At 45.1% G+C, this 12,914-nt stretch overlaps 1 protein-coding gene across 1 annotated transcript; it reads right to left on the bottom strand.

Moving 5' to 3' along the window:
• Positions 1-10,632: 10,632 nt before the first annotated feature.
• LOC117039017 (thioredoxin) lies at positions 10,633-11,163 on the bottom strand. Its single transcript, XM_033136050.1, has one exon. The coding sequence runs from the start codon at positions 11,103-11,105 to the stop codon at positions 10,788-10,790; it is 318 nt and encodes a 105-aa protein (XP_032991941.1). The 5' UTR covers positions 11,106-11,163; the 3' UTR covers positions 10,633-10,787.
• Positions 11,164-12,914: the final 1,751 nt, after the last annotated feature.

The raw sequence follows: 12,914 nt of genomic DNA, 5'->3' as shown, positions 1-12,914 counted from the left end.
TATATATATATATATATATATCCAGGCACAGTTGTCCATGCTCATCTGATGCATGTGTGAGCTAGGCCCTAAGAGTGGGGACACATTTCCTAGTTCATCCTGCCTTTGCCAGTCCCCATTTAGCCACACCACTCAATACCACCTTCCATTGAGGTGGATGTGACAGCGAGATGATAGATGGAGGAGATGCACGTGTGATTGCTAAGGGACTATTTTTTTAAAAAAAGCAGACACCTTTGAATTGACCGAGTAATAACAGGCACAGGAGCATATTTTATAGGCCGCCCTCTCGACTGAGAAATGATGGATGTTTCTGCTGAAAGATGTCACACGCCCCCTCCGAAGCAAGGAGCCCTGACATCTCCCCATCAAAATTCCAGGCTCAAAGGGAATGATTTGATTTCCCCCTGTTAACACTCAGGCAAGAGAAATATTTGCTAGGTGTGAAAGCCACCTGTTCGTGGAGCAGACCTGCAATGAAAGGGTATCGAGTGAGGGGAATGGGGCCTGCTGGGCAATTTAGCTGCCACTCATTTTTTTCCCAGGACCTTGAAGGCTTGGAAGATTGGCAGGGGGAGGAAGGGAGGCCTAAATGGCACATGTGTTTATCTCGCACACATCCGTGCCTGTAGGAAAACTAACACTTGCCATGAAAGGTACAAACACAGCCAATTTCTTTGTAAGGTCCGTAGGTAGTTGCTCATGAGTAAACAGGCAAGACTCCGACCTCTCCTTTGGTAGTTTTATTGTGCATACTATGTACAGTGCCGAGCTAAAAGTTCATGTCTGTATCAACCGACGGCAGAATCCGGGAGTGACCCCTTCCGGTTCTGACCCCAACAAAAGAGTTTTGGTATACGGAATCCTCGCCTCCCCTCTTTGCGTTTCACCCCTCTACACATTCTGGGTGAAGGAAATGTCATGTCCCCCTGCTCCCCCTCTGAGCGAGGGGACTGCAAAGGCTCTCCAACATCCCCAGAGCCTGGCTCCTCAGCCCCTGGGCGGCCTGCCCCTCCCCACTAGAGATGTCGCCGCTGCCTCCGCTGGAAGTGGAAGTGCTACTGTCCAGGTGGGGCTGAGGCTCTCTGTAGCATCTGGAGAGCCCTTCCACCACCCTGTGCTGAGCTTGGGACAGTTCCCTGAGATTCTTCTATGTGTTTCCTTTCTGAAAGGGATTTCTGTGGCTTTTCAAAGTGGAAAGGACATATAACAAGCAAGGCTTAAATATTCCACTTTTCACTGAGTGACTTCAGTGTGGATACAAGGAAGGGGGGGAATCTAGTAGAAGAAGAGTTTGGATTTGATATCCCGCTTTATCACTACCCGAAGGAGTCTGAAAGCGGTTAACATTCTCCTTTCCCTTCCTCCCCCACAACAAACACTCTGTGAGGTGAGTGAGGCTGAGAGACATCAGAGAAGTGTGACTAGCCCAAGGTCGCCCAGCAGCTGCATGTGGAGGAGCGGAGACGCGAACCCGGTTCCCCAGATAACGAGTCCACCGCTCTTAACCACTACACCACACTGGTATTTATGACTTTGTCAAGTGTCGTTACCCAGCCATTTTATACTTATTGCAGTGGAGGCTGGTCCATTAGGGGAAATGGTCCAACAGGGGCAAATAATCAAGGGTTGGAGTGACTCCCTTATGAGAAAAGGTTGCAGCATTGGGGACCTTTTACTTTGGAGAAAACACAAGTCAGGGGGAAATTTATAAGACATGGGTGGCCTGGAGAAGGTGATAGAGGAAAATGTTTCCTCCCTCTCTCATAACACTAGAACTAGTGGGCCTGCAATGAAGCAGAATTCAGGATAGATAACAGAAAGTCTTTCTTCATGCAGTGCACTATGGAACTCGCAGTGATGACAAATTCAGGACAATTAATGGTGATCAGGCAATATGTACTTTTTCTGAAACAAATAAAATCAAATCAGGGCTTTCAAAGCTCTTTGTTTTTGCCCACATGTTTCAATTTCAAAACACTTTGGGGGGGGGGTGGATCACCTGACCTCATTGTGATGTCAGGTGATTGACGGGTACCTGACCCCAGCCACTGGTCAAACTTGGCCCGCAGGGGGTGGGGAGAGATAAAGATTCTGGTGGCTGGATCCAGTTCCCTACCCCTGCCCTAGTTCCATGGGACAAATTGTGAAACAGTGTTAAAACAGGGCCCTTAGTTGACTGTACCCAGAGGCACGATGAGAGCTATTTTGGCTCAAGAGCAATCAGATAACTCTAGAAGCACCCAGCACAGAGCATGTCTCTACTTAAATTTTATCGGCAGTTTAGCAGTTCTACTGCCCTGCCTTCGCACAAAGAAACATTCAGTTGCTGACGGCACTGGGAGTGACCTGCTTAAGATCTATCAGTGTTGGCCTAAGCTAGAAAGGTAGTTTGTCAATGCGGCAGAACAGGTAGCTGTCAGAGTGAGCCAGGAATTGAGATGGGCTGGGAGTCAGAGTCCAAGCATGGAATAAACAACAGAGGCTAGCCATTCCTACTCAGACATTAAGTCCTATTTAATTCAGGAGCACCTGCCCCCAGGTAAGTGGAGTTAGGATTGCAGCCAGAGCCCAGGAGGCTGTTAAACTAGAGCAGGGGTAAGGAATCTCCAGCCCATGGTCCACATGCAGCTTTCTTGTCCTCAACCTTTGGCCCTTGAAGCTATTTGCAGGTAGCCACGCCCACCAGCCTCACACCTGGCTGCAAAGGAACAATTAGGAGCTTAAGGTACGTTCCTTTGATCAAGTAAAGCACACTTCCCTCTGTCCATCAGCTGATGGGCCAGTGGCCAGTGCCCCTTCAAACGCAGACCCCTCACTTCTCCTTCAAGGCTCTGTGCTTTGAAGGAGAAACCAGGGATGGTGTCTAGAAGTCCTTTGCAGACATCCTGGCATGAGGATGTTTGCAACAGGGCTATTTAAAAGCCCTGCGGTGGCCGCATGCCCTACTTTACCAAGGATGGTCCTCTGTCTGGTCCAGTTTGAAGGTAAAAAAGTCAGGACAAGGGGGAGTGGGGGGGGACCTTGAAACTACCCATCAACTGCTCTAGCACCTGGAGAGCAGACTGAGCAAGCACACAGGCTACGATGAGATGGTATTAATAGTGAAAATAATTTTATTGCTTTCTGGCCAATCTGACCTAAATCATACACACACTCATACTAATGCAAACATCACAAAGCAAAAATAATCACCAGTACCTTTACTGGTTTATAAGAGATAGAATGACTGGAGTTTAAGGAATGAATATTATATGTAGCTGCAGAACAGAGAGCCAGAGGTCCTTTTACTCTTTTCTATCTTTCTGGAGGGCACAAGGAGAAGGGGACGACAGAGGATGAGATGGTTGGACAGTGTTCTCGAAGCTACTAACATGAGTTTGGCCAAACTGCGGGAGGCAGTGAAGGATAGGCGTGCCTGGCGTGCTCTGGTCCATGGGGTCACGAAGAGTCGGACACGACTGAACGACTGAACAACAACAATCTTTCTGTACTTTTTCCTTTCTTTTCCTTTTCTCTCCCTTTCTCTCTTTTTTTAGGTCTCTCCTTTTCTTGTTTCTTCTTCTTCTATCCGGCTTTGTTATTTTTTATAATAATATAATATACTAACATAAGATAGTAGCTATCTTATCTTAGTATATTATAAAAAGATATTTTGTAATGGGTATGTATTTTTGTATATCTCTGAAGAAGTATCAATAAATAAGTTAATTTTTAAAAAACCTCCTTTTTTTTCAAGAGTGGGGGTGGGAAACCAGTTTGCAAATCCTATCAATTTCAACAGGTGTCGTCACTTACTTACATGAAATCACTTCTTTCACGTAGTTGTTAAAAGACAGATTCCAGCCAGGTAAAATCACTAGAGAATGTGGACAGCAGGTCCCATGAGGGGCGTGATCCCAGGGCATGGCTTGGACAGAGTCTCGTGGGTCAGATAGCAGCAGTGTGGTGGCACATTCAGAAGTTCAGGGTCCCATATGATAGTCACAGCCATGCCCCTTTACAGACACCTCTGCTTCTAAGGTTGCACAACAATGTGAGAATGATGCAATAATAATAATTAGGAATGCATTGCAACAATCGATGCAAATCTCCATGTGTAGCAGTGTGGCTAGAGCTACTATTTTCTGTTCATGTGCCTGGACAAATGATTTGGAGACCTCCAATATCTTCTTTCAACATGACTAAATGTGTTTTCCGTGAAGTTCCATTGTATGTCACTGAACTTGCAGACCATTCTCTTGAAACTGAAACGTCTGGTGTTGTCAGTGTTTCTAAATACTTAGCTTTGGAGCATACAGAGCAACAACTCCTGCCCACCTTCTCCAGAAGGACCCTAGGTGCCAGTCTTCCATGGCTGACATGCCTCCTTTCAACCTGGTTGGTTCCAATCGGCACAAAGGGTGAGAAGACTTCGTTATGGTGGCTAAAAAGCTCCCCTATCATGCTGATCATGCAGCTATAGCTATAGGACATGGGAGATAAGGATCCTGCAGGGACTGTGCTGCAGAAATACTAATGAGTCTTTGGCACCCCCATGACCCCAGAATAATACACTACTGTCATATAGAGAGATACCTCTAATACTGTATTCCCTTTTCTCTCCCTTTCTCTTTTTTTAGGTCCCTCCTTTTCTTGTTTTTTCTTCTTCTTTCTGGCTTTGTTATTTTTTACACTAGGTAGCTGTCTTATCTTAGTATATTATAAAAAAGATACTTTTGTAATGGATATGTATTTTTGTATATCTGTGAATAAGTACCAATATATAAATCATCCCCTGAGCCTGAGGTTCTCCACCCCTGGACTAGGGAGCCCATTTCATCCGATACCCTGCATTTACCTGCCAACTGGTAGATACACTAGAGAGAAAGGGCTCCTGCACTTTAAATAACTGTACAGAGGGGGGAATTTCAACTGGTGAGCTTGCATGCCCAATGCCCTCTTCTACATAATAATTAAAGGTGCACATGACCCTGTCCTATTTTGCATCTGGATCCCTTCTGCAGACCACGCTTCATGCATGGAATGGACTCTGGTAGTACATGCAACTGTTTGCCATAATAAATTTGTTCATCTTTAAGGTAGGGATGGAGGAAGGAATGTTGGACCAGTACGGCCAAAGATCAAGGATGATGGGAGATGTAGTCCAACAATGTCTGAAAGACCACAGCTGTTTCAAGGTGACTCTTGAGAGTCCCATGGACTGCAAGAAGATCAAACCTATCCATTCTCAAGGAAATCAGCCCTGAGTGCTCACTAGAAGGACAGATCCTGAGGTTGAGGCTCCAGTATTTTGGCCACCTCATGAGAAGAGAAGACTCCCTGGAAAAGACCCTGATGTTGGGAAAGATGGAGGGCACAAGGAGAAGGGGACGACAGAGGATGAGATGGTTGGACAGTGTTCTCGAAGCTACTAACATGAGTTTGGCCAAACTGCGGGAGGCAGTGAAGGATAGGCGTGCCTGGCGTGCTCTGGTCCATGGGGTCACGAAGAGTCAGACACGACTGAACAACAACAACAACAACAAGTCTCTTGCCTGACTTTGCTCCAACACAGTTGCACCTCTGGAAATTACTCTGAAGTGAAGTCTCGCTGTCAGGGTGCAGGGCTGCAGCTAAAGTGGCCAGAAAGAGGACAGTGATGCCACGCCTTTAACAGACATGTAAAAGATGGAATATCAGCAGGTGTAACTGGTCACGTAGGCTACAACTGCTGAGACCCTTTCTTCTGTACAATGTGTCTCATCCCCTGCTGCGTCTGACTACCCAAACAGCAGCCTTCGCCACTAGCAACCCTCATTCTGAAGAGCTATTCCAGTGATGGTGTTTGCCAGCTATCACCCTGAACCCTCTCATCAAATCTCTGGCATCTCTGCTGACTCTCAAGAGCCCTCTTGGGTCTCTGAGTCTGGAGAGAGTCATGTGCGCTTTTCCAACCTGGGGCTGAGTGGCCCACGGCTCCAAGAGCCATCAGAGAAAGACAGCAACAAGATAGGCGGGTTTCAGCAGGCTGAAAGGGGTGGCAACAGGCCCTTGGGGAGACAGGAATGCATTCATCTCATTCCCCCCACCCCTCACCACCATCGTCCACAAAATAAGGAAGGCAACTTTGCTAGGCTGGATTCCTGGGGAATCTGGATAACATCTGTCAGCAAGGTTGGGGAGGGGAGGCCAAAGAAGGCTGCTTTCCCCCCCCCACTTCCTCTGAGTGTGAAGAGCTAGCTGGGGGTGGTGAGTCCATTGGTACGAGGCAGAAAACATATTCCCCAGGTGTGGATCTGTACTGGGAGATGCATCTGATTTCAAATAAAACCAACACGATATCAGAGTGTATATGTGATTTATTTATTTATTTATTTATTTTAAAAAATACAATAAGTAAAAAGAAGAACAATGTGTATGCTGTTATTCATAACAAATAGCAGTTTACAATTATTGTACATAAAAATGGTACAGTAAAATCAGATAAAAATGTTAACATCGGAAATCAGCTATTCTGGAAAGGTGTGTTCAGATGGAATAGAAACGTTCTCAGCAGGCATATGAAACTTGAAACAGAAGAAGCTCAGTGAATTAGCTATAGGCAGAGCGTTCCATAGCACTGGGCCATGACACTAAAAATTCAGTGTCTTCTTGTAACGACACTTCTGCAGAGGATCTCAGTGACCGACCTGGGATAGAAAGGTTCGGGTAGTCCTAAAGGTACCCTGGACCTAAGTTGTCCAGGGTTTTATAGCTTAATACAAGGACCTTGAACCTAGCTCAGAAGTAGACAGGCAGCCTGTGCAGATGTTTTAGCAACAGTGTTGCTTGTTCCCAGCCACATGCTCCCACCCATTGTATGGCCTCCTCTTTCTGCACCAGCTGGAGCTTCGGAACTCCCAAGGGCAGCCCCATGCAGAGCACATTGCAGTCATCCAGACTCTTGTAGCACCTTAAAAACTGATTAGAGACACTGGTCCATGGAATTCTATGCCATTTTCAAAAGGATGTTAGCCACAAGACTCTTGATTATGCTTTTTTTTTTCTATACCAGATTAAGGTGGCTTGCTCTTTGGATTCTAAGAGCTCATGGATTGATGCAGCAAGGATGACTTGCAAGGAGAGGGAGGAGGAGGAGGATCACTTCTGAGGAGTCACTCCTGATATAGGAAACTGTGTGTATATCAGTTTGGGTAATCTCCCCTTTTTGCTCCGAGTTGCTCTTCAAGTTAACCTGCCGCTTTCTCCCTAGACAGCCTGTCTCCAGTGGTCATTTCTGTAGGCTATAAGGGCTGTCAATCCCAGCTATAAGGTACAGGTGTAAATCTCTCCTGACATTCCAGCCTCCCAGCACCTCCTCACCTGAAGGGCTCCCATTTATTACTCAGAGCAAATAAACCCAGCAGGGTGCTCTTTTTTGGTCTTGTTTTAAGAATAAGCCTCCCCGCAGGGTGGGTTTTTATGGTGTACCTTCAAGTAAAAAAAAAAACCCATCAACTGTTTGCTAAGGCAAAGCAAATAAGTGCCATTCCAACCCTCTTGTCTCCTCTGTGTACACATATAAATCCATTTTGTCATGGGTCCCCCCACCTTTTCTTTTTGATAGGTCCTCAGCAAATGGGGGCAGGGGAGTGGGAGAGAGGAGTTATTTCATGTTAAACATTAAGTGGCTCACCTGGAACATGTTCCTGATAGGGAACTTACAAAGATAATTTACACAGATGCACAGATCTCTCTCTCTCTCTCTCTCTCTCTCTCTCTCTCACACACACACACACACATACATATGCACACACATGTCCAACTAAATCTCATGGGAAATAATAAGTCCAGTTACAGGTGGGTAGCCGTGTTGGTCTGCCATAGTCGAAACAAAATAGAAAATTCTTTCCAGTAGCACCTTAAAGACCAACTGAGTTTGTTCTTGGTATGAGCTTTCGTGTGCATGCACACTTCTTCAGATACACTGAAACAGAAGTCACCAGATCCTTAAATAAAGATCTCAAAGTAGCTGTCTTAATACAAAGAAATTTCAGAAATAGAATGGAAAGAGAAGTGGCTGAATTGCAACTAATCACCAAACTTAAAACCATGGAGAAACCTGGTCTGAACAAAGACATTGGATTCTTATCTCATTATACATAACAAAGCTATCTTTAGCCATCTCACCCCTTGCCTTTCCCTGCAAGACTAATTGCAGCCATTAAGAGTAGTCAACAGGTTTTCCACACCTATCAGCTGATCACCCATTCCCACCACCCTTCTGAGTAATACCCCTCCCCACTCCCTCACTATATTTAAGGATCTGGTGGCTTCTGTTTCAGTGTATCCGAAGAAGTGTGCATGCACACGAAAGCTCATACCAAGAAATAATAAGGTTATCATTCAATGACTCCTAGCCATGATGCCTGTGCTCTGCCTCCACAGTCAGAGGCAGCAATGCTTCCAAATATCAGTTGCTGGAAACTTTGGAGGGGAGAGCGCTCTTGTGCTCAGGTCCTGCTTGCGTGTTTCCTATTGGGGCATCTGATTGGCCACTGGGAGAACAGGATGCTGGACTCAGGGGCAGCCCAAGACATTTTGACACCTGAAGTGAGCCAAAAAATGGTGTGAGCCCCCAGGGAAGAATGGGTGAGTGTAGATCTACATCAGGAACGATGCAAGAAATGAAGGAACATGTCCAGGGTGTGTGTGTGGGGGGGGTTAAATCAACCTTACCAGATGGTTGCAGTGGGAATCAAAGGACATGGTGAAGATGAATCATGCCAGGCAGTTGCAGAGCCCAGGAGACCCCGAATAGCAGCACCTGCCATTTCCTCTCTAGGGTTGGAAGGAGACCAATAGCACCTCCTATTCGCTGTAGAAGCGGCAAAGGGTGGGGGCTGCTGAGGAGGTGGCAGATCTGGCCTACAAGGAGCATACCGCAGTCATCGCTGCCATCGCAGCAGCAGCAGGCAATGCGTTCCTTGGAGGCTGGATTTATTTCCCCTGTGGATCCTGCTTCACCTTGCCTCATGGGTGGGCCAACCCTGGCTGGACTAGATGGACCATTGATCTGATCAAGCAGGTTCTTCTTGCCTTCTTAAAAGTGAGAAAAGCATGTGTCCAATCAGCCTGGATCACTCTACAGATTTCAAGAGAAGAAAGTTAATTCACTTGTTTTAATTGCCCCCCTAGATGTTGATGTGCATTGCAGTCTAATGCATGTTTACCTAAAAGTCAAGGACATATGTTGAATTCAATCAGAGCGGATCAGGTTACCTAAAAGACCATCATATACACCCAGTATAGGTCACTGTGGTTTCTCCTACCAGTTCCAAAGACCTCAGAAGTCTGTTCTGCATTTCCTTGGAGCAGGGCTTTTAGTGTGTCTTCCCCTGTTCTGTGGAATGGCATTCCTTTCAAGATTTCACAGGCGCTCACTATCTGCTCCTTCCGGAAACAACCGAAGAAGGTTTTTGTTCTGACAGGCTTTCTCAGCTGAATAAACAGGTCTTTGCCAAGAGTGTCGGCTCGCTGAGGCTTTAGTCTTGCTCTAAATGGATTCGTTGTTTTTGTGAGTTTAACTGTTTTTAATGACCTTATGTGTAAATCACCTTGAGAGGGTAGTTTAGAACAGTGTTTCCCAACCTTTTTCGGAACATGGTCCCCTTTCAACCTTGTTCCTTTCCTGTGGGCCCACCCCATGGGTGTAGCCGGGGGTGGGCAGGGTGCAGCTGCCCCTCCAAATAAGTAAAAATCAATACAAATCAATACAGTTCTGAGGTTCTGCCCCCCCCCCAACAAAAACCTGCCCCACTAACAAAAATCCTAGCCATGCCCATGCCCCACCCCTTACTGGTAGAATGGTAGCTATTTAAAAGTTTTGTTTGTAAATAGAACATGTTTTATTTATAATTTTTTTATAATTTATACAAAATACAATTACATAAAATGATAGTTACAGGTGGGTAGCCGTGTTGGTCTGCCATAGTCAAAACAAAACAAAAAATTCTTTCCAGTAGCACCTTAGAGACCAACTAAGTTAGTTCTTGGTATGAACTTTCGTGTGCATGCACACTTCTTCAGAGCAGATCAGGTGACCTGATAGGAACACAATGAAATATGTATCTGAAGTGTATCTGAAAAAGTGTGCATGCACACGAAAGCTCATACCAAGAACAAACTCAGTTGGTCTCTAAGGTGCTACTGGAAAGAATTTTCTATTTTGTTTCGACAATGAAATATTGTTGAAGCAGAAAAAAAACATGGAGCTGGAAAGGACCTCAAGTGTCATCTTCCTAATGTAACCCCTTGCAATGTAGGAAACTCAGCTAAAGCATCCATGACAGATGGCCATCCAACCTCCGCTAAGAAACTTCCAAGGAAGGAGAGTGCAGAACCTTCCGAAGGGAGATCCATCTTCCAAGCAGATAGCCAGCCAATCACGATTTTTTTTAAAAAAATGATCCCCCCCCCGTTCACTTATCACTTCCCTCTGTGCCCCCCTAGCCTTGTGCTGTGGCCCTGCATTCATGTGATTTTCACCTGTGGCCCCCACGGAATTTCCTGGAGGGAGGGGCCATGGGGCCATATGGCCCCCAGTTGGGAAACATTGGTTTAGAAGGTAATTGATAAATTAATTTCAATAATAATAACTTCCCCCCCCCCCCGGTTTTATACATTTTTATTCTTCTCATTTACAGGCCAACGAGTCAAAAGTGTATTTGGATACATGAGCTAACTTGATCAGTTCATTATGTAGAAAAGGCTATAATTTAACAGTCAGCACTTTTTTTTTAATGACGCAGGAATCTGTGGTTAGTTTACTTTAGATTCTTGATGGTTTCTTCCAGCTTTTCTTCGTTCGCTCCAGAGAATTCATGCACCTTTTGATTATTCTTGTAGAACTGGAATGTTGGCATGCACTTGACGTCACAGTGAGCGGCAACATCCTGAGCATCATCCACATCGATTTCAATAAACACTACATCTGGATACTTTTCGAGAAGACTGTGGAAGAACGGCTTGATCATTTTGCATGGTCCGCACCATGTGGCGGAGAAGTCGACGAATATGAGCTTCCCACCAGCATTTGTTAATTCTGCCTGAAATTCCATCAGGTTGCCCACGGTCTTCACCATCTTTGCGCGTCCTTCTGGCGGTTCCTGCGGCTTCTCGGCGGCGGCTGCAGCAGCTCTTTCCGTCAATAATAATAACTTTTCAAGAGTTGTACCCTTTCCCCTTTCCTTTATCCAGTCCCTTCCAACTCCCCAACAAACAGTGTATTATCCGCGTGCGATTCACCAGCCATCACTGGATCTCTGCCACTTTCAACACTTTCATCCTTATCGCCATGACAGAGTTCAATGGGAGACTCGCTTCCACATAGAACCTTTTAAGTTGCTGAGTGTTAAATCCAGCTACACTGTCTTAAGTGGCCTATGGATTAACTCTCCTGTTGCAGTGGGGAATCACTGTTTACACATTAGGGGAACAGGAAAATATCAGCTGTTTGCTTCTGTTACATGTTCCTTGCCACTACGATTCAGAACATTAAGATGGGCTTACGCACACATACATCCCAAGATTTTTTTTGCGTTCCCTGAGACACTCCAAAGTGTACCATTTAAAACAACAACACACATTTAAAACTGTTTCTATGATTCCCCTGCTGTGATGCCAAAGGCATTTACGAGACCCCCCCCAACCACCATCCATTATAAAGTCATATCATTTGCCGCCTCTCTTTTTTTAGGAATGGAAAATCAAGATGACATATAATGTGACATTATAATGGATTTGCTACAGAAAAGGGTCAGCTCCCCTGACGTTCTAATTATAACCTTGGAAGACTCAACCAGTCCTGGGGGGTGATGCTTGATCTGAGCAAGGGGTATAGAATTGAATAGGGTTTGCAATCCGGTCATATATATCAAGCCCCTTTATGTGAATCAGTGTAAGAAACAGGTGGGAAGGGGAGGAACTTAAGCAAATAAATGAATAATTGAGTGTAGTGATCCAGTAAGGAATCTAATCCAAGACCATATCCTAGTGCTCTATGCATCTGTTCATGTATCATGGTTATTACTTATTTAAGTTCAGGCTTTGGTTGTTTTTCTTTTTTAAAAAAAATTCTGTATGGCTATTAACAAAATCAATATAAAATAAAACAAATGCAGCATATTTATTTATTTTTTGAATTTTATTTATTCACTAGACACTAGTACATTTAAAAGCTCCGGAAAATAAAAATGCATTTGCTTGATGCCAAAAGGATAAGAAGGTTGGTGCCAGGTGGGTCTCTCTGAGGAAAGAATTCTAATGGCTGGGGTGCCACCACTGAGAAGACTTGATCTCTGGTCACCAACTAGAACTACCCCAAAGATTAGCATACATGAAGGAAATTCTCCAAAAGATAACTTCCGTGCATGGGCGGGTTTGTCCTAAGCGATGTAGGATGTGGCCCTCCATATCTTTTTGGACTCCAACTCCCAGCACCCCTGACCACTGAGCATGCTGGCTGGACCTGATGGGAGTGGGTTTCCCACAACATCTTAAGGGCCACAGGTTAGCCGCCACCACTTTAAAGGAAAGCACCATCGCTTTGAATTGTGTACAAAAACAGACTGGAACCCAGTAAAGTTATCTAACACTAGTAGGGCATGTCCCTACCAAACAGTCCCAACCTAGAGGCTGTAGTTTGAACTCACCAAGGCTTCTGAACAATCTCCAAAGGCAGTCCCACATACAATGTGCTACAGTAGTCTGTCCTAGATTTTACTAGAATATGGATAGCTGGGCTCTTCCAGGGCTCTTGTACTCAGGTCGTGCTTGAGAGTTTCTTTGATCTTCCTCTTTCCTGGACCTGTAACAAATTGTTGTGGGGGTTTTTTAAGCAATAAGTTGTCCGTGCTTCATTTATGTTTTATCTTGTATACTGAGCATAGCAT

Source organism: Lacerta agilis, chromosome 17 (genome assembly GCF_009819535.1).
Source record: "Lacerta agilis isolate rLacAgi1 chromosome 17, rLacAgi1.pri, whole genome shotgun sequence".
In the NCBI taxonomy this organism is placed as follows: Eukaryota; Metazoa; Chordata; class Lepidosauria; order Squamata; family Lacertidae; genus Lacerta; species Lacerta agilis.
Note: the sequence above shows the minus strand (reverse complement) of the source record. Positions and strands in the feature narration are given on the sequence as shown.